At 38.4% G+C, this 25,352-nt stretch overlaps 1 protein-coding gene across 1 annotated transcript in view; it reads right to left on the bottom strand.

Annotated features, from left to right (window-relative positions):
* Positions 1-655: 655 nt before the first annotated feature.
* The window catches only part of LOC132695004 (protein nucleotidyltransferase YdiU-like), a 35,793-nt gene continuing 11,096 nt past the window's right edge, over positions 656-25,352 (bottom strand). The window contains exons 9-19 of the mRNA XM_078450331.2: positions 24,143-24,212; positions 22,795-22,867; positions 21,101-21,184; positions 20,273-20,402; positions 16,251-16,295; positions 16,073-16,154; positions 15,890-15,982; positions 13,127-13,206; positions 12,302-12,345; positions 5,221-5,300; positions 656-1,827 (exon numbers count right to left, since the gene is read on the bottom strand). Coding sequence (XP_078306457.1) covers positions 1,705-1,827; positions 5,221-5,300; positions 12,302-12,345; positions 13,127-13,206; positions 15,890-15,982; positions 16,073-16,154; positions 16,251-16,295; positions 20,273-20,402; positions 21,101-21,184; positions 22,795-22,867; positions 24,143-24,212 — 904 coding nt within the window. The 3' untranslated portion in view covers positions 656-1,704. The remainder of the gene's footprint in view (positions 1,828-5,220; positions 5,301-12,301; positions 12,346-13,126; positions 13,207-15,889; positions 15,983-16,072; positions 16,155-16,250; positions 16,296-20,272; positions 20,403-21,100; positions 21,185-22,794; positions 22,868-24,142; positions 24,213-25,352) is intronic.

Raw genomic sequence — 25,352 nt, forward strand, 5'->3', positions numbered from 1 at the left:
ACTATATTATTGTTTTGCAACTTACTGAGTCATTGGGTCTAAGTGATGATTGTCAGTGGCTATTGATATCACAAAAAGAGACAGCCAATATGTACTTCTTGGTGGAAGGGTACAACACTTGTCTTCTGATAGCAAGTATTTCTTCAAATAAATTGAAGCTTTATAGAAATATAGGGGGACAGAGCAACAAGTTAAACAATACCTCAGAGATGCAGTTAGCAAAATGCAGGCTCTGGGACACACTACAGAATAAATTATCTGCTTTCTTCAAAACAAAACAAAAAACTGAAAGGGAAAAAAATATATGTAGGTGGCTGTACTTGAAGATATCAAAAGAAACTCAAGAGATTTTGTCATCTAATTTGAATGTATAGTCCTTACTTAGATCCCAGTTCAAAAAAAAACTATAAAATAATAATAGTGGTGAAAATAACTTATAAAAATCCAAAAACTAGTTATTTGATTTGATGCATTAGGGAGTTGTCAATTTGTGTTAAGGTGATAATGGTACTGTATGCGTTTTAAATCATTAACATCTGGAAATGCATACAGAAATATTTGTAAATTAAATGAAACACAGTTGGGAACTTATTAAAAATACATGGGGAGGGGCGCCTGGGTGGCTTGGTCGGTTAAGCATCCTACTTCAGCTCAGGTCATGATCTCACGGTCCGTGAGTTCGAGCCCCGCGTCGGGCTCTGTGCTGACAGCTCAGAGCCTGGAGCCTGTTTCAGATTCTGTGTCTCCCTCTCTCTCTGCTCCTCACCTGTTCATGCTCTGTCTCTCTCTGTCTCAAAAATAAATAAACGTTAAAAAAAAATAAAAAAATAAAAATAAAAATAAATAAATAAATAAAAATAAAAATACATGGGGATATAAAAATTATACCTCAATTAAAAGCAATAACTAGGAATGAGGGGAAGTGTGTAGGGATGAAGACGAAATAACATTGATCAGGCATTGATGCCTAATTAAGAAGCTGGTTGGTAAATCAGATTCATTAAACTATTCTCTTTACTTTGGTTAATGTTTGAAAATTACCATCATATATGAAAAAGCTCTAGGAGAGCAGTTAAACTATGTTACTTATCTGATGTGCCCCACAATGCTGGGTACATAGTATGTTTTAGATGAATACTCATAAAATCATTAAAAGATTGCCATAAGATTTTTTAGTTATTGAGCATACTCATATGGATTACCATATTTTATTATTCCATTAAAGTTATTGATTAGAACAAAAATGATCACAAAGATGTTCCAAAGAATAGGTCCAGTTTATTTGGTAAAAAAAAAAAAAAAAAAAAAAAAAAAAAAAAAAAAAAAAAAAAAAAAAATTTGCATACGTAATCCTTTTTATGAAATGTGAGACTGTCATCAAAATGTAGATGGTCATTAAGAATTTATCAAATGGTGGGGCACCCAGGTGGCTCAGTCGGTTAAGCGTCCCACCTCAGCTCAGGTCATGATCTCACAGTTTGTGAGTTCGAGTCCCGCATCGGGCTGTGTGCTGAAAGCTTAGAGCCTGCTTCGAATTCTGTCTCCCTCTCTCTCTGCTCCTCCCCTGCTCATGCTCTCTCTCTCTCTCTCTCCTTCAAAAATAAATAAAAACGTTTAAAAAAAATTTTTTTAAAGAATTTATCAAATGGATGATTCTATGTTGAGTTCAATGACAAAAGTATCCCTTCATTTCTTTAACCTAAATCAAGATGAGCAGCTAACTTTGAGGTCCTTGGCCCAAGAAGGAGTAGGTGAGGAATAACCTGCTTTTTCAGCTGCAGAATGCTTCTGGAAAGGATGCCGAAGAACACGCTGGAGAAGATGGACCTGGCAAACAATTGAAGCACATAGATGCACATTTTCTCCCTCAGGACCTATCAATTTTCTAAATTCCCAGAATGACAAGGTTAAATTGAAATTTCTTTAAAAATGTTTAAACACTGTATGTTGTATTAAAATTTCAACTATACTTGTTACTTAAAATTTCTGTCATTCCACAGAAAGTTCCTTTAAGTACTAGTTTTGTGTTAAAACAGGAGAACAAATATGTACCCTCTCAAAAAGACTATATATATATATATATATATATATATATATATATATATATCCACACACACATATACACATACATACATATATCCTGATAATTCAGCAATTCTTTCACAGAATTAAGAGAATTATAATTTTCTAAAATATTTACAAAAAGAAAATAATGTCAGTGGTTTGCAGTCTTTCCAAAGCAAGGGCATGGATTCCAACTCATGCCACTTCCTCATTGGCACTTTGACCCATGGTAATAAACTGAGGCATCAAAAAACACACCTCTTTCAACAATAATTCTAGGATTTAAATGTTTCTTTTCATCCAGTTATGAAATAAATAAGTCGTGGGAATGTAATGTATAGCATGGTGACTAAAGTTAACAATAATACAGTATAGCAGTTGCTAAGAGAGTAGATTGGAAAAGACTTCATCACAAGAAAAAAAAATGTGTAATTATGTATGGTGATGGATGTTAACTGGACTTACTGTGGTCATCATTTTACAGTATATACAAATATTGAATCATCATGTCGTACACCTGAAAGTAATATAATGTTATATGTCAACCATACTTCAGTTAAAATATATTTTTGGTGCATTTCCTTTGGTATTTTTGGTGCATATCATTTCCTTGGGTGTTAATAAAGGAATGCTTAGCTCTATTGATAGAAAAAGGTGCATGATTGTCTGTACTAAGAAAGTACCAAGAGATCGAATAGAGGGTATTACTGTATTACTAATATTTAATAGGAAGACAGCATCATCATCAATATGGTGCTTTTAGAGCCCCTCTCAGCTTCCCCCAGGGTTCTTTCTATACATACACTTTTACCAAAGTTAGTCTTATTTATGCCTATTCTACTCTCACTTGCTGGCTAAAAATCTCCCTGAATACATTTTTATACTTCTTCACCGCACCTTGCATAGAGTAGATTCTCAAGAAGTGTGTTTGATGCAAACAGGTAAACACAAGTTGTGTGTGTAAACGGTTACCCATATAAAGGTTTAACAAAATCTTTTTCCTTTCCTGCATGAGAACTTAACCCTGAATTAACTGTCTGGCTCTGTTCCCCGGTAACTTGATGAGGTGGTATGACAACTATGTCACCATATAACATTGCTTATGACTGACAAGTAGCATCTGGATGGGAGAACTGTAAATACCTGACAGCATGTTTTGGGCTTTCTCTAGTGTGGTGACTCGGTATAAGGCAGGCCGCTCATGGGGACACTGGAGACTATGCCTATGCAGTTGTTACAAGAGATACTGGTTTCTGTGGAGCATGAAGCTTTTAAGCCAGGGCTATCCCTTCGTCTTCCCAGTGTGGACCTCGTCTGTGCACACCTGAGCTTCACTGCCGTGCCGGGCTACTGGCATGGACTGAACTCCTGCAAATGAGGAGCCGATGCTGCCCTGCTGGTAAGCCATTTCTGTCATCTTTTTATTTAGTTAGTTCTTTTTTAGTTTTTTTCTTTAATGTTTATTTATTTATATTGAGACAGGTAGAGAGAGAGTGTGCACATGAGTGGGGGAGGGGGAGAAAGAGAGGGAGAGAGAGAATCCCAAGCAGGCTCCATGCTGTCAACGCAGAGCCCCACATGGGGCTCCATCTCATGAATCGTGAGATCATAACCTGAGCTGAAATCAAGAATTGACCCCTCAACCAACTGAGCCACCCAGGCGCCCCCTGCTGTCCATCTTTCTGAGCTGTGTGGGGCTCTGTGCGGATGGCTCAGAGCCTGGAGCCTGCTTCAGATTATGCGTCTCCCTTTCTCTCTGCCCCTTCCCCGCTCGCACTCTCTCTCTCTCTCAAAAACAAACATTGAAAAAAAGATATTTTAAAATATTTTCTAAAATGAAAACCTAGATTTGTCAAGCTAATTGAACTACTGAAATATAAAGTTAATGCAAGTTCCAAATTAGAAATAGCAAAAATAGTTTCTCATGCCAGCCCTGATCAGTTGGTAGTGACCATGCACACTCTGTGGAGAGAATGATTCTGAGGGAAAGAAGGCAGGAGCATCCATAACACCTACTCCAGTGCAGTACAGAGTGACAGCATGAACACCAAGGCCATCCCCCCCCCCTTTTTTTTAACTTTTTTAAATGTTTATTTTATTTTTTAGAGAGAGAGAGAGAGTGCAAGCAGGGGAGGGGTAGAGAGAGAAGGAGACACAGAATCCAAAGCAGGCTCCAGGCTCTGAGTTGTCAACACAGAGCCCAATGCAGGGTTCGAACACATGAACTGCAAGATCACAACCTGAGCTGAAGTCGGATGCTCAACTGACTGAACCACCCAGACGCCCCAGACGCTGTTCCTCTTCTAAAAAAACATAATTATGTACATTGCATTTTAAATAACTGATTGTGAAGTATTTGAAGCATACAAGAAAGTATGCAGAACAATACAATGAACACTTGTATATCCTCCACTCAGCTTTAGAAATCAAATACTTCCAATGTGACTGGAGCCCAATAGGAGTCTCCTTCCCTAATGCAAATTTCTTCCTTGCCTCCAAGTAACCACAGTCCAAAAATGATATTTATCATCTTTATTCATTTTGTTACTTTTGTTATACACACATGCATCCCTAAGTGACATACAATTTTGCATGTTTTACACTGTATTTAAGTGGTAATAAGCATGTGGTATATATTCCTTTGCCCTTTGCTTGTTTTGCTTAACATTACATGTGGGATTCATCCATGCGGATGCACGTAGACCCAGTTCATTTATCTTTACTGTTGTATGAATTTAAGTGGACCCACATTGCTAGTGCGTTGGACACCCGGTAGAAGCAAAAGTAACTCCCTCTGGGGAGATGCACCCTTAAATCAGTCTTCACTGGATTCCACAGATTGAAATCCCGAACTCCAAAACATAAACAAGAAGCAGCAGCATCAAACCCTCAGAAGTTTAAGTAATATAGATATATGATATAAATGAATCTTTAAAATTTTAAATCCATTAAAGAATGGATTTTTTTTTAATTTAAATTTTTTTCTTTTAAAAAATGAAACAATGATTTACTGGTAAAGAGAGACCAGGCAACAAGAAGGAAAAGCTGGTACTGGCAGTGGTCTAGTTTCACATGTCTGCAAACAAAGTAAGTGTACTTAAAATATGATACACTTAAAATTAATAAATATAAACCCAGGAGACTCACACACCGTACCTCTGAAAAATCATTCCTTTCTGCTTTTCGCACTGCGGACTCTGCCATCCAGTTCCTCAGCACATACCTAGGATTAACAGCTTCAGAGGGAAAAGTGTGTTTTGGAACAATAAATTACTAAGTCCACAAAGGCAATATGAAATCACCCCCAAAATTAGATAAGCTTTAAGAACTTTGCTGGAAGGCACAAATGAGAAGCAAAGATCAGCATCAGTCAACTCTGATTGTTTATAAACAATGTACAGTGTCTATAACCTTATGGTACAGAGAACACTTTTTTGAGCGCTATGATCAGTACTGGGTTTGGTTTTTCTCTTCAGTGGTTCATCATTACTTTGGGTTTTTTGCACCATATTCAGTTCACTGAGTTTTTTTTTTTTTTTTTTAACGTTTATTTATTTTGAGAGCGAGTGGGGGAGGGACAGAGAGAGAGCATCCCAATCAGGCTCTGTAAGATCAGGCTTCCTTCCTACAAACCCTGAGAACATGACCTGAGCCAAAACCAAGAGTCACAGACTTAACCGATTTAGGCGCCCCTCACTAAGCATTTTCTAAAGCTGGAGAAAGTAGTGAATGAATCTGAATTAGGCCCCACAGCCTGAGTGGAGGCGGGGGAAGAGAAGTTGCTACTTTTAACATCCTCAAGCTCAGAATTAAGGTCTGACTTAGTGGGACTGCTTAATGTTCATGCTGCCAAGAGCAAGCATGGAGGGTTACAGGAAGGCAAAACTCCTTATAAATTTACATTTTTCATAGTAACCACACATTTTTTATATTAAAGGTATTATAATGGCACATTTAAAAAATTCCAGAAACTATGTCTTTATTGGAGATGAGTCTGTCCAAAACAATTTATCAACTGAGTGGAGAGGGAGGATGCTTATCCCCACTGGCAGAACAGAAATTCTGAGCAGACTCCAGAAATCACAATTTTGTGATTCTCAACAGTTTTCCAAACTACTTGAATGGTGGAAACATACAAATTCCCTTTCAACTTGGTTTTAAAGATCTGCCATGATATGACAGATAATCTAATAATATAAGTGCCTTGTGACCAAGCAATTCTCTAGGAATGTAGTCTATGAAAACAAATTAGAACTTAAAAAGTATTATTTACATTAAAGAAAACCAGAAACAATTTAAATACTTAATATTAGGGGAATAGTTAAGTAAAACACTGTATACCCTTCCTAAGAAATATTATCCAGCCATTAAAAATGTTACATTATAAAGAATGAAGTAGTAAGGAAAAATGCCTTATTTATTCTTGGTAAAAAAATATATATACATCTAAAATTATACCATAGTATGATTACCATCACATATTTCTCCTAATCAATACACATGAAAAAGAAAAACAAGAAGTAAATACATCAAAAAGTAAATAGTAACTATGTTTACAAATACAGGGGATCTTTTTTTAGTCTTTCTGCATTTCTCAATTTTAATGTTTTATTTTTGCGAGCAACAGAGAGAGAGAGAGTGAGCGGGGGAGGGAAGGGCAGAGAGGGGGAGACACAGAATCTGAGGCAGGCTCCAGGCTCTGAGCTGTCAGCACAGAGCCCAACACAGGGCTCGGACTCACGAACCATGAGATCATGACCTGAACCGATGTCGGCCACTTAACCAACTGAGCCACCCAGGTATTTTTCAATTTTAAAGAATTCATACAGAACTCCTTTAAAATAAAAACGTGTACACAAAAATATGTACAATCTTTAAACAAAAAGAAAACTAATGTGCAAGGGATGTTGTGGAAGTGCTTAGCTTAGGCAGAGGGAGAGAAGAAGCTTCCAATTAAAAGCTTGACAAATCTGGGGTGCGTGGGTGGCTCAGTCGGTTGAGCGTCCAACTTCAGCTCAGATCATGATCTCACAGCTCGAGAGTTCAAGCCCCACATCAGGCTCTGTGCGACAGCTCAGACCCTGGAGCCTGCTTCGGATTCTGTGTCTCCCTCTCTCTCTGCCCCTAACCCACTCGCATTCTGTCTCTGTCTCTCAAAAATAAATAAACATTAAAAAAATTTTTAAGTTTGGCAAATTTGACACACATGTCATAGAAACCTGACAGTAAAATACTATTAAAACATACTGGGAATTTCAGCTACAAGCAGGAGTGCTTTGGACCAAGTTACAAATATGTAAACTACTTGAAAATCAGATAATTATAGATGTTTATAAGATTCTTTGAGGAGTTATCTAATTCTCTACATTTTTATCTAGTTGGGAACTTTCTGTTGGTAGGTTCTTTCTTTTGGCAATAAAATGTTAAGCAGTGCGTTAATGAGGATTATGTCCACACACAAGCCCAGCCAGAGTTACATATAATGTGATAATCCCTGATCCACTAGAGTGTTGACTACGTAAGGGCAGGACTCAAATTCATGTTTGAAGTCTCATCTTTAAACAATGAGATGGTGCAAAAAAAGGGAATATAAGAGGGACTTAGTATATCTTTCTGAAAAGGTAAATTTAGCTGTCAAGAGAGTTAAGGCTATGTTTTACTGAGTACATCATAATACAAAGAAAGCATGCCATTGCTACCCTCAATTGGAAAAGATCAGTATATCAGAAAGACTCAACGTCCATAAAACACTGAGCACTTCAAATTATTAAGCTCAACTAATCTCTAACAGGCTGGCAATGAAACGGGAAAATGGCAACTCTCTTTATCATTTATCTAATTCAATAAAAATAAAAATAAATCTTATCCTCATAATTGTTAGTTATTAACATAATTTAAGAGACAAATTATTTCAAATATAGCATCTTCCATTGTTCTTTCTTTTTTTGAGAGATAGAGACAAAGTATGTGCATGCAGGGAAGAGGGGCAGAGAGAGAAAAATAGAGAGAGAGAATCTTAAGCAGGCTCCACACTCAGTGCAGACCCTGACCAAGGCTCAGTCCCACAACCCCAGGATCATGAGCTGAGCCAAAATCAAGAGTTGGATGCTCAACTGACTGAGCCACCCAGGCACCCCATCTGTGTTTTTTTTTTTAATGTCCAGGAAGAAGAATGAAGAAGGAATTTTTTCTTTATCCTCGTATCTACAAAAGGTCAGGTCTAAAATATTTACTTGAGGCCACAATTTATATTTAGACCTGTGGACTAGGCCTACAGTTATATTTTATAATGAGGCTCAAACCCAGGATTTCAACATAGTTGGCCTTGAGCTCTACAATAGCTGTGTTCTAAGGACAAATAAAGATTCTTCTGAGCCTGTGCCACAAATTCACTACTAGGCACAAAGAAAGCAAAATTACACTGATGCATTTTCAGAATTACAACCAAGTTAGTTTTATTGCAGAAACCCACTTGTATAATGCTGGAGCTATAATGGCTTGCCTAGATGCATAGTAAGGACAGTCATCAAAAGCATTTATTAAAGTTTTAATATGAGCTGGGCTGTGTGGGCACAGTGTGACATAAAAGAGAAGAGATCAATGTCCTCTGGTGGCTTATGATCATAGAGTTATTTGGAGGTTTAAAAATAATAAATCTTGCAGAATTAAAAAAAATTCTAAGACCTTTAAAACACTATTATTTAGGGACGCCTGGGTGGCTCAGTTGGTTAAGCGTCCGACTTCCGCTCAGGTCATGATATCATGGTTCATGAGTTCAAGCCCTGCATCGGGCTCTATGCTGACAGCTCAGAGCCTGGAGTTTGCTTCGGATTGTGTGTCTCCCTTTCTCTCTAACTCTCCCCTGCTCACTCACTCTCTCTCTCTCTCTCCCAAAAATACATATTAAAAAAAATTTTTTTTAATTTTTTAAATAAATAAAACACTCATCTTTGATGTTCCCATTGCTTGCAATTTGGAGCATCTACAAAAAAATTTTAAAGCAAACCTTCCCCTAATCTACTGTTAATTTTTTTAATGTTTTGAAACAATATAAAACAGCAATATATTTTTAGTCTTTTGGTTTCTAGAAAACATTAAGTCATCCCAGTCTTCCCAACAACCCTGTGACGAAGATACTCAATGTACTCTATACTAGTATTATAGCTGATGCTTATCGAGTACTTATTATGTGCCAACTACTATCTCCCTGAATTTGTGCAACAGCCTATGATGTAAATGCACTTTATAGGTGAGGAAACAAAAGAGGGGTCAACTAGATAGAAATGTTTTAAAACTGGATGGTCACGGTTGCACAATTTTTTTAATTAATAATTTTTTTTATTTTTTAACTTACATCCAAGTTAGTTAGCATATGGTGCAACAATGATTTCAGGAGTAGATTCCTTAATGCTCCTTACCCATTTAGCCCATCCCCCTTCCCACAACCCCTCCAGCAGCCCTCTGTTTGTTCTTTATATTTAAGAGTCTCTTATGTTTTGTCCCCCTGCCTGTTTTCTTTTTAATTTTTTTTAATGTTGATTTTTGAGAGAGAGACATACAGAGTGTGAGAAGGGGAGGGGCAGAGAGAGGGAGACATTAGAATCCAAAGCAGGCTTCAGGCTCTGAGCTGTCAGCACAGAGCCTGACGTGGGGCTTGAACCCACAAATCGTGAGATCACGACCTGAGCTCAAGTCGGATGCTTAACGGACTCAGCCACACAGGTGTCCCGTCCCCCCTCCCTGTTTTTATATTATTTTTCCGTCCCTTCCCTTATGTTCATGTGTTTTGTATCTTAAAGTCCTCATATGAGTGAAGTCATGATATTTGTCTTTCTCCAACTGACTAATTTCACTTAGCATAATACCCTCTAGTTCCATCCACATTGTGGCAAATGGCAAGACTTCACTCTTTTTGATTGCCAAGTAATACTCCATTGTACATATATATACCACATCTTCTTTATCCATTCATCTGTTGATGGACTTTTGGGCTCTTTCCATACTTTGGCTATTGTCAATAGTGCTGCTATAAACATTGGGGTGCATGTGCCCCTTTGAAACAGCACACCTGTATCCCTTGGATAAATACCTGGTAGAGTTGCACAATTTTTTAAATTTAGTCTAAAAAAATCACGGTACACTTAAAATGAGTGAATTTTATGTAAATGATACCTCAGTAAGGCCCCTAAAAAGTATATATACACACCAGAAAGAGAAAAGGAGGGATGAAGGAATCAAATGACTTGCTTAATAACATGTAGGAAATAAATGGCCAAACCAGAGCTCGGGCACAGCAGGCCCACCTCTGGAGCCCATGCCATGCTATCTCTCTGAGGAAAATAAACTCAGTTCAAGACCATACATAGGAATGAAGACTCCCTAAGGGAAATGAAGAATTGGACTTCACTACACAGGACACTCTTCTTAGATGTTTTATTTCTTCACATCTGTACAATTCTTTAATTCCACATCCCTGATACACATTGTTACATGAATTTGTACAATCAATTTCTTATATATTTGCATTTTCACATCAGTTAAGCATATAATAATAACATATGGAAGTGTGCCTTTAAAAACGTAACTGAGTATCATTATGAACTTTTATCATGCCTTTGCTCTTTGTGAAAATTTATCTTTTTCCCTTGAGAGCCCACTGTTCAGCACTTACTGTTTCTCTAACATAACTCAAAGCTGCAGCCTTGACTTCACTGAAATTTCTTTCATTTTATCATCTCATCCATCCTGTCATAACCAAACAAATCCAAATACTAAAGACTTCCACCACATGTTATTCTTTCCATTTCTTCTTTCTCTTGACTGCTGACTGTCCATACTCTGAGCTGGCTTATAAATTCTGTACAACCGCAGCAGTGGACAGAAGTGGAAACTAAATCCATGCTGGGCCTCAAATAGATCACTCACTTCTCTGTAAAAACTAAACTTGGTTTTATTTCTACAAGAAGGTCTTGAGTTCAAGAAGCAATCTCATTCCCTAACCTCACATGGAATGTGAGCATCATCATTATTTCATTCACATGAATCGGCCACCCTGATGACACACACTAGCTCTCTATACAAGTCCTAAGTGAGGCAGGAGTGCTCAGGCACTCAGCTTAACTTCTTTGATCTTAGACTCCATACTGCAAAAAGAACTAACTTCCATTGTTTTCTTCACCAAACCAACTGTGAAGTCACATGGTAAACTGAAATCAGTATTAGAGATGATTTATTTTCAGAGCTATCATTTACTGGATGTGTATTATGGCCCCGGCACTGTAACTAGATACCTTACATATATTATTACGCTCCAATACTACATCCCTGCAAAATATCCCCATTATACAACAACTAAGGACTTTTAAACTCAGAGAGTTAAGTATCTTTCAGATCATACAGCTAAAAAGTCACAAGAGGAGATTCATCTGCCAGATCCCCAAACTCACCTTCTTTCATCATAACCCAAGCTACCTTGTCTCTCCCCATCTTTTAAGACTATATCTTATTGGGGCACCTAGATGGCTCAGTCACTTAAGCGTCCAACTTCAGCTCAGGTCATGATCTCTAGGTCTGTGAGTTCAAGTCTTGCTTTGGGCTCTGTGCTGACAGCTCAGAGCCTAGAACCTGCTTCAGATTCTGTGACTCCCTCTCTCTCTGCCCCCACCCTGCTCACACTCTGTCTCTCTCTCAAAAAAAAAATAAATAAATAAACATTTTTAAAAAAAAGACTATATTATTTTAGGAACGCTTGGGTGGCCCAGTCGGTTGAGCGTCCAACTCTTGATTTTGACTCAAGTCATGGTCTCATGGTCTTGGGACTGAGCTCTGCATTGGGCTCTGCACTGTGGGCATGGAGCCTGCTTGGGAATCTCTGTCTGTGTCTGTGTGTGTGTCTCTCTCTCCCTCTCTCTGCCCTTCCCACGCTAGCACATGCATGATATGCCTCTCTCAAATAAAATTTTAAAAAGGACTATATGATTTTAACATCTGTATGCAAACTTATTAAAAGCAGAACTATTATACTGTGTGAAATGTCATTAGGCAAGCTCATAGATGACACTTCAACTCAACTAAAATACACTCAAGTAAAATTATCCTAGTTAACAACAAGCCAAAAATACCAACACCAAAACCAAAAAGACCCCTCAGTTCCTCAAGTAGTTACTTCCAGCTTTCAAAAGAATGTTGCTTTTATGTGATAATCCTTAAAATTGGAAAAATCAAAAGGCTTACTTACTTGTCATTCTTTTTCTTCTTTCAGAATCTGAATCGTTCATGTTACTAACAATGAATAAAACAAAGGACAAAATTAACCACTGTCTCCTTATATCATAGCTTTTTTTCAAAAGGGTGGGAATTATTTCACAAGACAAATATTGGGAAAAAAACATTTAAAAATCACATTGCATCAGTGTCTGAAAGGAAGATAGAAAATACTGAGTTTGATTAAATAATATACAAAATACTACCTTGTTTAATTATTTTAGCTAATTCCAAGTCTTTTATTTTTACCAATTAAAAAATAGTTTTGTCTAAAAATCTAAATTTTCTGATACTTTTCCTTATCTTAAACATGGTTTTCTGAAAATAATTTAGCTTTTTCTTGACTAATCATGGTTGTCTTTATAAACAGCCTTCAGGGGCCATTAAACTGGGAAAAGCTATTTCTTCCTGTGGTTTTCCCCTCTCTCCGTTCAGGGGCCACTACCTACAATGTCTTTACTCCCAAGTAATTCACTGTGATTTATGAAACAAAGTAACTTGTCACAAGTGTAGAAGATGTGACAACTAACAGGCATGGATAGAAACCTGAGAAGCTCTTCTCCAGAGCTTCAGGGCATGGGCTCCCAAGGAACTTGGGGAACAGTGTTATCAGAGTTGGGGTGAGCAGACAGGTGCTCTCTGCATGGGTGAGGTGTTGCTGTGGACGCCTAGGCAGGTGCAAAGTACTCAACAGTAGAAGGAAATGTTGGAGAATTAAAGAAAGAGAGGCTTGATGGCTTGACTCTGCTAAAGTAATACAACATTGCATCCTTTTTCGGAAATGGTTAGATTGCCTTACCTCTTCAGTCTCAGCAGGTACTGGGATACCCAGGCTGGAAAGAGCTTGTGTTTGGAAATCATATTCAGCGCCCAGAATTGCTAAATGAAAATACAATAATAGGCTGCTTAGTATATTAATATTGGTTCAGTTTATTTTAACTTCAAATTACTTTAAATTATATTCCTTAATAATAACTTATCCAGATTTTTAAAGACATGCTATTTCAAGTAGAAGTAGTACTAAAAAAAGAATATTTTCTTTTTCTTGTTTTTTAATGTTTATTTATTTTTAGAGGAAGAGAAAATACATGTGAGCAGGGGAGGGGCACAGAGAGAGGGAGAGAGAATCCCAAGCAGGCTCCATGCTATCAGCACAGAACCTGATGTGGGGCTCGAACTCACAAACCGTGAGATCATGACCTGAGTAGAAATCAAGAGTCAGACACTTAACCGACTGAGCCACCCAGGCGGCCCTTCCTTCTCTTTATATAACATTCAACTCTAAAGTTCTAATTCATGGGAAGCCATATAATGGCATGATTTAAGATACATAAAAAACAAAGTTCTTATAGAGATTACACATGAATACTGATATTACCAAAAGCTTTCCTTTAAATAATGTGTAATTTACTTTTAAAAACTTAATTTGCGGGGCAAATTGAGGAGGCCCAAAGAGGGGTTCCTCACTACTCCAAGCATTCTCTAACACGAAATTCTAGCCCTACAACCACGGGCTAAGAGCTCCATAGCATGAAGGGGCCTCATCGGGCATGGGTAAACATGAGAATCAGATCCTGATATTTACCTATCGACAGAAAATAAACTGAAAGCTAACAATAATTTACTTTTATTACTATATTGAGCTACTTACGGTGAAGGGCTCATGGGAAAAAGATGCAGATAGTCCAGAGGTTAAGAACAGGGGCTCTGGAGAAAGCTGCCAGTGTTTGAACCCAGCCAGCCACTTACTAATTGTGTGAGCTGGCACTACATAGCCTCTCCATGCCTCAGTTTCTTTACCAGTAAAATAGAAATAACAGTGGTACCTGCCCATATGTCGTGGCACAGATTATACATATAAAATGCCTAGAATAGTGCCTGAAACATAATAAGCACTCAATAAATGTTAGCTATTAGTGTTATTATTATTAATTTTTCATTACTTTGTAAAGCATTTACTATAATGCCTGTCCCAGAGTAAGTTCTTAATAATAGTGGGTTCTCAATAAGTGCTTCTTGAATAAATAAATGCATTGTGAGGCTATAAAAAGATAACATTAACTAGGCACAGAATGTCATGTAATATAATGAAGAGATTGAAATTTCAAAAAATAAGGCTGAATTTTAATCTCAAAAACAATAATAAACAGTGATTACAATATAAAATACTTAAACCTGTTCAAAAAAGAAACAGGCCCAAAATGGAGTCACTTGTGCTAAGCCCACATCACCAAACCAAAACTTAATACCTAACCTAATTGCAGTTTCAACCTCCCCCAGGAAGGTAATCTTAACTGGTCAGCTGGAACTCCCAGGTCAGCAGCAGTGAGGTAATCCACCTGATAGACCCCTACCATCCTTCCCCCAAAAGATGACGTAATCTGCTCTTTCCTTGTCCCTGTCCCCTTCTGCCTATAAAAGTCCCCCATTTTGTACAGCTCCTCAGAGCTCCTTTCTGTTTGCTAGGTGGGATGCTGCCCCATTCATGAATTGTTGAATAAAACCCATTGGATCGTCAAATTTATACAGCTGAATTTTGTTTTTTAATAGACCTTAGAAATAGATCTAGGTATCTAAAAATCTATAAGTAAGAATCTTCTGGTAGTACCCATAATATTTCATAAATGCAATGTGTTCGTGTTGAAATAAAAAGGCAACACATACTTTTAAAACTAAGTTAAGCCCCTGCCACTTTAGAGACCGTTTGGCAGTTTCTTAAGGAATCAAACGTACATTTTACTAAACAATCCAGCAATTCCACTCCTAGGATCTATCCAAGAGAAATGAAAACATATGTTCACACCAAAACTTGTACGTGAATGTTCAGATCAGTATTTACTCACAGTAACCAAAAAGTGGAAATAACCCAAATGTCCATCAACTGGTAAATGCATCAGCCAATGGTGGTATATCCACACAGCGGAGTACCGCTCAGCAACAAGGAGGAAAGAATTACCGATACAGATAACACCATGGCTGAACCTCAGAACTAGGCTAATGGAGAAGCAAAAGACTACACACTGTATGAGTCCACCTATAGGAAATGTCTAGAAAATGAAAACCGTGAGACACAAAATTAATTAGTAGGTGGTTGGGGGCTAGGAGTGGAAACAGGGATTAACTGCAAATGGGCAGGAAGGATCTCTTTTAGGGTGATGGAATTGTTCTAGAATTGTGATAACTGCATAGATCTATAAATTTTTAAAAAGTCATTGAATTATATGCTTCAGGCCAGTGGAATTTCATGGTATACAAATTATACCTCAATAAGTCTGTTAAAGAATACTGAATTAAGAGGGGCACCTGGGTGGCTCAGTCGGTTGAGCGGCTGACTTCGGCTCAGGTCATGATCTTGCGGTCCGTGAGTCCGAGCCCCGCGTCGGGCTCTGTGCTGACAGCTCAGAGCCTGGAGCCTATTTCAGATTCTGTGTCTCCCTCTCTCTGACCCTCCCCCGTTCATGCTCTGTCTCTCTCTGTCTCAAAAATAAATAAACGTTAAAAAAAATAAAAAAATAAAAAAGAATACTGAATTAAGAGAAAAACAAATGTCGCAAATTACTACCTGGGGAATGTTGAGCTCCTGTAACTGGCTTTGAGTTATCTCGCTGAGCTGCCGAAATGTCATTGTAAAATCAGCTGCTGTCTTTTCCATGAGCTAATGAAAATGATTATATTTTTCAATCTCAATTCTTCAAGAATAGTAATTCAAATACAAGGAAAAAAAGATATAAAATGACAAACTCACATGTAAGAGAAATGCAATTAAATCATCATCACCCTTTGTTTCCCCAAGTAATCCCAATTTGGCTTTGAACAATTCTCTAAATCTGAAAGAGAAATGTTATTTCAGTTCAACTCACTATTTCAAGAATTGTCCCCAAACCAACCAGGAGGCTTTAATATCTGTATTGAAAAGGACAAACCTTGTATAATAAAGAACTGGATACCCCTCAAGAATCTGAGCAGCTCTACAGGAAGAAAAAAGGAAGGACAATGAAATCTTTATTTAAAATTAACATTCTTAAGTTATCAGAACAAAGTGAACCTTTTCATATATTAAATATAATTATTATATTTACCAATCTCAATTCCCATATTTCATAAAAATATAAAGATTAAAGCATTCTTAACCTTAAACTCATCTTTTTTTTTTATGTTAGTTTATTTTTGAGAGAGAGAGAAAGAGGGAGCATGCACAAGTGGGAGAGGGGCAGAGAGACAGACGAGGAGGGGAGACACAGAATCCAAATCCAAAGCAGGCTCCAGGCTCTGAGCCGTCAGCACAGAGCCCAATGTGGGGCTGAAACTCACAAACTGTGAAATCATGACCTGAGCCCAAGTCAGACATTTAACTGACTGAGCCACCCAGGTGCATCCCCCCACCTTAAACTCAATCTTTAAAAAAATTAAGTTTCTACTTTTTTTTTTTTAACTTTTTTAATGTTTGTTTATTTTTGAGAGAGAGAGAGTAGGCAAGCAGGGCAGGGGCAGAGAGAATGGGGGACAGAGGATCCAAAGCAGACTCTGCACTGACAGCGGAGAGCCCAATGTGGGGCTCGAACTTGCAAATTGCTAGATCATGTCCTGAGCCGAAGTCAGACACGAAACTAACTAAGCCACCCAGGTGCCCCTAGTTTCTATTTTTTTTTTAATGTTTATTTATTTCGATGAAAGAGAGTGCATGTGCATGAACCAGGGGAGGAGGGGCAGAGAGAGAGAGAGAGAGAGAGAGAAAGGGAGAGAGAGAGAATCCCAAGCAGACTCTGTGCTGTCAGTGCAGAGCCCAAAGAGGGGCTTATCTTTTTTTTTTTTAATGTTTATTTATTTCGAATGAAAGAGAGCGTGTGAGTGTGCAAGGGTGGGGGGGGGGGGGGTGGCGGCAGAGAGAGTGAAAGAGAGAATCCCAAGCAGACTCCATACTGTCACACTGCGGAGCTGGACGTAGGGCCTGAACTCATAAATCATGAGATCATGACCCGGGCTGAAACCAAGTCAGTCGCTTAACCAACTGAGCCACCCAGGTGCCTCTATTTCTTAATATTCTTAAATGTATTTTAAATTATACAAAAGCTCAACTCTTCCTGCAGCTCCACTCTCTTTACCTTACTGACCTCACCCCATACAAGTCTTCCCCTTGCTCATTCTGAAGCAGCCATAGAGGCCTTCTTGTTGTTCCTTAAACACCCCACGTACCCACTAATGGCCTCTGCACAGGCTAGTCCCTTGTCCAGAGCACCCTTCCCCAAGCATCTGTGTGGCTTGCTCCTGTGACTCCTTCAAGCCTTTGCTCAATGAGATGCTGATTATCCTTTTAAAACTGCAAACCCTTCCCTATCCCCTGCTTTATTTTTCTCCATAGTATTTACCTCCTTTCTAATTGGCTATGTAACTATTTATTCTGTTTGACTGTCTCTCCCACCAGAAGGAAGTACCACAAGGACACAATTATTGTGCTGTTTTATTTACTGCTATCCCCCCAGAACTTGGAACGGTGACGGGCACCTCAATAAGTATTTGTCTCATGAATAAATGGACTCTGCAGGGCAAAGGGGATATAAAATTAATGGAGACAAAAGTGACTGTTCAATGAATAACATCTTATATTGCTTTGATTTTGAACTATGTGATGTATTACCAATACATTTTTAAAATATATTAATTAAGGAAACCAAAGATGGCATATAAAACTTCTATTGTAGCAATTTTTTTGCAACCCAGGATTAATGAAATCACTATATGGTTTGCCATCCATTTGTGATCTTGTTGTACTGGAAATGGTAAGTTTTAGACTTAGGGGAGTTCGGGGGAGAGAGAGGAGGTAAATATACTCTATCTCCTAGCAAATACATTAAAGACACACAAATGATTAAAATGTGATCCTGCCCTCAAGGAGTTGAATGTCCACTGGTTATATCAAGAAATGTTTTAACAGTCTATGTAATTATTAACATACTTAGATTATTATTCAGGCTTATTGATATACATACAGGAGATATTTCGAGTAACTAAGTATAAATATTACTTATTTATAATAAGTTACCTATTTATTATTTACTCTGTTGTTTAAAAAGGCAACCATGTACCACTTTTTCTTCAGCCTAAATTCAGAATGAGAGATCACACAATGGTCAGATTGTGATTAAAAGTTCAGCTTTATCACTGACAAAAGCTAGTCTGGAGAATATGGCTTAAGTCTGTGGATAAATAGGCATGTTAACAAATTGTGCCTAAATTAGAAAGTTTTACTCACTCAGTTACTAAAACAGCAGTCACAACGATGGACCTCCCCCTCACTTGGGCACACCCCTATAAAATTTTCATATAAAAAAGCAGAAAATGTACTCTTTCCCTGGACTGACAGCTTTCCAAAAAGAGAGGTATTAATAGGAGGAGCCTCACAAGTTTAGTTTCTTCTCCCATATTCATCAAACGGATCATTAACCCTTCCTTCCCCAAATAGGAGTAAGTGGACAAAGAGAAGGACCGTGTACTCTAATGAAGACCCCCCCCCCAACCACAATGAACCACTTTTAAGAGTATTCAAGCCCAAAGACTAAACCAGAGATAGATGTCAAAGGAAGATGGCAGTTCAAATGAATTTTTGGTGCCTGCCCCTCTCTGCTCTAATTCAGCCTCTTTCCCCTGGCTACAGAGTCTTGGGGCCTGGAGTGTCTGGGCAGGACTGCAGGCCCTCACTCGTGAGGTACAGCACGGCTGAGCAGAGCAGGTCCTACCTGTATATATGCTACTGGAAAGAGTTCGTGGGCTCCCTGGCTTCTTCGAGCCTACAGGAAACCTGCTAAAACCTGTCTACCCCAGAAGGTGGGAGAATGCTAGCTTGGTGCTGAGGAGAGCTGGGAGCAGAGAGGCAGGCTACCAGAGGCCCAGTGGAAAGCTGAAAACTTGCCTGTGCGTACTCTGCTGGCACATGAAGGGTGTATCACCACATAACTGGAGCTGAGCCCCAACAGAGAGGCAAAGGGAAGTAACACAGTACCAAAGTGGGCTCGTACCCGCAGAGAAGAAAAACGAAGGAACAACAGAACAGTTGGCCCTTAGTAAAATGGAACTGCTCTTGGAGACAGATAACAATATGAAAATAATAATAATAATAATAATAATAATAATAAGATACTTAAGAACAAACTATACCTCAGTAGGCATTCTAGAACTATAAAATATTGTTTCAGACTACAAAATTCAGTAGATGAATTGAGAGAGAAGACAGATACTCCTGAGACTCGATTTTGTGGCCTAGAAAATCAACTAGAAGAAATAACCACAAAACACTATGCAAAAATACAAAGAAATGGAAAGCATAAGTAAAAATAATAATAATAATAATAATAATAATAATAATAATAATAAAAGAATTGGGAATATATGGAGGATTCATACAAATAATGGAGTGCCAGAAGCAAAAAAAGAAATGGATGGAAGAAAGTCAATACATAAACAATAGCAGAGATTTCTCTCACTGGGTATATAGTTACAGCCGGAGAAGCAGAATCCTTATTGGTGCTATAGAACAAGGGATTTATTTTTGGAATTTGACCTATGACTGTGGGAGCTGGTGAGGAATTATATATAACACTGTTGCTTCTGTGTCTGGTTTTGGGGCTAAAAGCCAGCAGTGAAGACAGGACAGAAAATTGGATGTGAGGGGCACCTGGAAGGCCCGGTCAGTTAAGCATCCAACTTTGGCTCAGATCATGATCTCAGTTTGTGAGCCCGAGCCCTGCATTGGGCTCTGTGCTGACAGTGCAGAGCCTGGAGCCTGCTTCCGATTCTGTGTCTTTCTCTCTCTCTGCCCCTCCCCTGCTCATGCTCTGTCTCTCTCTCTCTCGCTCTCAAAAGTAAATAAACATTAAAAACAAATTTTAAAAAATCATTATACAAATATATTTTTACACAGATTTAATTAGTGGATTTAGGATTTACTCACAGCTGCCTTTGCCTAGGATCCAGTATTGGGTTTAAAGCTTGCAACAACTTGTTTAAATTAAATATCCCAATATTGGCCTGATTTCCTATTTTATATCTTCCTTCATCATCAGATGTGTTTGGGACAAAATCTGTTGAAAACAAAAAACACTAGCATTTTGTAGTGGGGATAATTGTCTCTAAGTTTATATTTACACTTAATAAATTTATATTTATTAGATGTATTTATATTTATTAAATCTTTGTCTATAAACATTTAATTCAAAAGTAACATAAACACTTACTACCCATACACATGAAATTCTTTTTAAATATGAATATGAATATTTGCCTAAAAGAGGCAAGTTCTAACCTGCAAGAATTATCAGGGGATCACACATATACTTCAAACTCTACCTCAAGTCATGTCCTCCACCCTCCACGAAGCCCGCCTGGATCCCTCCTTGTAAGTATTGTGTTACTGTTACCTCCATTTTATAGGTTGGTAAAGTGCCAAGTTAAGTGGCTTGTCCAAGGGCACAGAGCCGCTAAGGGTCAGATGCCCGAAGTCACACCCACATTGGTCTCACACATGTTCCCCACTCCCCTCCCTGGCATCTTCTCTAATATGTCATTCTTTAAGGGCAGAGACCACAAAAGACTCATTTTTGAATCCTTATAGCCCCAGAAGATTAAGTACCACGTTTTATGAGTGAACCCAATTCTCTCTACTACCCCACCGCTGTATTAGCTATAACAGTTTATCTAAAATAAACCTGTGATAATTTTTTAGTGAAATAAGATATATGTGTGTAAACATCTTACATGTTTACATATAAATCACTCTTACCTGGATTATAGGCTTCCATAAAACCAAATGGACCATAGTCAATTGTAATGGATAACAAACTGAAGTTATCAGTGTTACAAACACCTGAAACCACAACAAAAAGTTTCTGAAAACACGGTAATAAAACAATAAAGCATTTTTAAATGTATAAAATTATCCAGAATAGGAAAGGTAATGGAAATGCATTTGTTTTGGAAATGCGGCAAAATTAGATTATCAATTGAAAGTTTAACTGGTGATACCAAATAGCTTAATATATATTAAAACTATATTTTTAAATTAAATTTACCCTTTTGTTTTATACCCTACCCCCTGCAAAGATTTCAAACACTGCAGGAACAAAAGCCCCAAGAAATAAAAATTCTTCTTACTTATCCTCAATTTCTAGCATGTGTTTAAACAATATATGTTACTTGGAATGGAGTTGAGGCTAATAAAGGAATAAGATTAATTCATATTCAAAGGATGGGAAAAGGGAAAAACATGGCTATGCATTCCAGTAACAGTCACCAGCTGTGGGGAGAGAGTATGCCTCGCAGGCCAGGGAGGCCATGGCTGGGGTAGGAAGAAGCCAGGGAATGAATCCACCAGCCTGTTACATACAGGATATTTGGCAACGGTGTCCAATATAGAGTTTCAGCCTTTCTCTGTTTACAAAACGTGAACTGTACAGACTCTCTAACCCAGCCATTCCACTTTAGGGGTCTATCCTCAAAAAGTCACCTTCAAGAATACAAAGATACAGTTGCATGGTAGTCACTGCAGCAGAGTTCATAATAGCAAAAACTCTGAAATGCTGAGCCCACTCTCCCTACCCCAACCACCCCAAGAGAGATACACAGAGTATGTCTGTGATAAGCTGAGCAGATTTCAAGAAGTTTTGCAATGTGGGAATTCCGTTTGGTATTTATCTAGACACATTAGTAAGTGTACGATTTGTTTTTCAGTTATTCTTAGTTCAGGCACATATTCCTCCCTATGCAATTTCACACACAAGATGGCTTCATACATACAAGCCAGGCCTGCTTTTTTCAAAGATTATGAATATCCTCCAAAACATTCCAAAAGAATTGATAGGAAATGGTTAACAATGATTGCCCTCGAAAATGGAATTCACACTCACTTCTGTATATTTTAAAGCATTTTTTTTAATGTTTATTCATTTTTGAGAGAGCATGAATGGGAAAGAGGCCAAGATAAAGGGAGACACAGAATCTGAAGCAGGCTCCAGGCTCCAGGCTGCCAACACAGAGCCTTGAACCCACGAACCACGAGATCATGACCTGAGCCAAAGCCAGCCGCTTAACTGACTGAGCCATCCAGGCACCCCTCACTTCTGTATATTTTAAATTCTTTACCTTAAGCATGTAGTGCTTTTATACTTAAGATTTTTAAAACAGCTTTAAAGAGATCTAAATATAATACAGGTAGCCACGAGGTTAAAAAGCTTTACAAGTAATAACATCCTCATCAAATTGAGGATGCCTATTCTATTTTGTGTATACTGTTCCCCTCAAAACCATTTCAAACACGAGAAAATTGTTTCTCTGTTGCTGAAAAAAAAATCATAGGCTATAAATGTTAAGAAGCTCATCAGCAGGAATATTTTGAGGCACACAAAAAAGAAGTCTTCTGCTTCAACAAATTAACTCTACTTCCCCAGCAGAAAAATGACACATCAGTAGATAACTTACCATGAGCAAAACCAACAGACATCCACAAGGCAATGAGTTGTGCTGTCTCTGATACCACAACAGAGAAGAAATCCTAAAATAAAATTCAGAAATTTGTCAGATTTTTCAGGAATGCATACTCTTTTAGGATCTTCTGGTAAGTCACAAGGAGAACATGGAAAACATTCAGAGAGCCAAAACCTAACTAAAGAAATGGAAATTAGTAGGTGTAAGAAAAACATGGAAGAATGTAGGGAATTAGCAAGAAATAATCTCTAATGGCTCAAAGTATTATGGCCAGGCTTTCCCCACGTCCAGTAAGAACAGGGAAAGCATTAGAATTCAGCACAAGGGAGTTAAAAGTAAAGTGAGTTCTTAAACTTTGAAATGAATGGCCAACAAAAATAATGCCATTCCATTCTCTGTGACTGCTAAGAGGGTAAAAGAGGGTACAGTGATCAAAACATTTCCACAAGAACAGAAAATTAGAGGTGCCTGGGTGGCTCGGTCGGTTAAGCATCTGACTCTAGGTTGAGGCTCAAGTCATGGTCTCATGGTTCGTGAGTTTGAGCCCCACGTCATGTTCCGTACTGACAGCTCAGAGCCTGGAGCCCGCTTGGGATTCTGTGTCTCCCTTTCTCTCTGCTCTCCCCTGCTCACGTTGTCTCTCAAAATAAATAAATAAACCTGGAAAGAAAGAGAAAGAAAGAGAGAGAGAGAGAGAGAGAGAGAGAGAGAGAGAGAGAGAAAGAAAGAAAGAAAGAAAGAAAGAAAGAAAGAAAAAGAAGAAAAGAAAATCACGTTTTCTTGTTATGGATTATGTGTATTTTAGAATGACTAATATAGAAATATCCATATATCTCACATGTGAGAAAAGAACACATAGGACCAAGTTACAAATGCTGCACAAAAAATAATGTTTAGAGTCAGGATGCAGTAGTATCTGTTCTTTAGATCCTTTCAAACAAATCCGCTTTTTTTTTTAAATGTTTATTTATTTTTGAGAGAAAGAGACAGAGTGCAAGCAGGGGAGGAGCAGAGAGAGAGGGAGACACAGAACCCGAAGAAGGCTCCAGGCTCTGAGCTTTCAGCACAGAGCCCAACACGGGGCCAAACCCAAGAACCGTGAGATCATGACCTGAGCCAAAGTTGGATACTCAACCGACTGAGCCACCCAGGTGTCCCACAAAACCACTTTCTTATCTGTGTCTTGTTTCTGAAGTGGTTCACCTTCTCTTCCTCTAACAAAATGTTCAGAGTGCTCTTTTTCCTTTCCTACCTTTAGTTCTTTAAGTTATAAGTTGTAACCATTGACGTTGACAAGCAATGAGAGAAGACCGAATACCACCCTTTGTCTTTAAAAACTTACCACGTATCTGTTAGGTTCTGCGACCTCTACTGAGGGGAAATGCTCCCGTATGATGAAGTCTAATAATGTCCTGGAGAGAAGAAGGGGAGAGTATCGGCATGCCTCCGTATCAAACCATCTAAATCCACCCTTGACATTCAGGAAGCCATTAGATTCAAGCTTAAATTTTTAAAACTGAAATAAGATTTTACTCCCAAAACAGCCATAGAGAAATCTTTCCTCAACACCAGTCAAAACTGGAAATGTGTTTCTAAGATAGGGTTAGATTCCATCTGATTGTGTTGCAGAGTCAGCTTAGTTCAGTACATACCCAGTGCACATGTCCTGCACCTGCTGTATGCTGCACCCTATGCAAATCCTGACAAGACCCAGACCCAGAATCCAAGCAGAAGTGAACGAAAAAACAAATGGGAAGTTAGAAATAATGCCCAGCGAGTATAGACAACTCTCTCAACAAGCAGGGATGACCACGAGCTCAGTAAACATTTGCTAACGTAAGAGACACAGAGACCCCTCGTGACCAATGTGATGACTTCTCTGCTTTGCTTATTCGTTTCCCTCAATGTCTTTTCTCTCCATATTCTTGGTGGACCAGGCGGAATCTGGATTTATTAAGCTCATAACTACAATATAGGACCCGCATTCCTAATGATTCTAGTTTGCCTATGAGAATTTTTATGAGTTTTTAAAACTGTGTTATCTTAACAAAAGGAAACAGAATTCCTCTTAAAGGAAGAAATTTTTTTCTGAAAACGCATCTTGCTAAGTCTGCTGAAGGAAGATGAAATTTTGTAAGCACAGGTATCACAGGCACCAAGACATCAGAAAATGCTGGAAGCTGTACTGCATGATACAAGGGGAAGAATTGCTTTTGCTCTTTTGAAGCAATCCTCTGTCTCCCCTGCAGAAAAATCTTCACTAAGATGCACCTGTTCTTAAATGCTTTGTGTAAATTCTCCTGTTTGGTTCATTTTGTCCTATTTTTTTTAATGTTTATTTGTTGAGAGAGAAAGAGTGCAAGTGGGAGAGGAGCAGAGAGAGAGGGAGACACAGAATCTGAGGCAGGCTCCAGGCCCCAAGCTGTCAGTACAGAGCCTGACGCAGGGCTTGAACCCATGAACTGTGAGATCATGACCTGAGCCGAAGTCAGACGCTTAACCAACTAAACCACCTAAGCGCCCCTGTTTTTGTCCTATTGAAGGGGCTAAGT

The sequence above is a fragment of the Panthera onca genome, chromosome B4, assembly GCF_046562875.1.
Source record: "Panthera onca isolate mPanOnc1 chromosome B4, mPanOnc1 haplotype 2, whole genome shotgun sequence".
Classification (NCBI taxonomy): Eukaryota; Metazoa; Chordata; class Mammalia; order Carnivora; family Felidae; genus Panthera; species Panthera onca.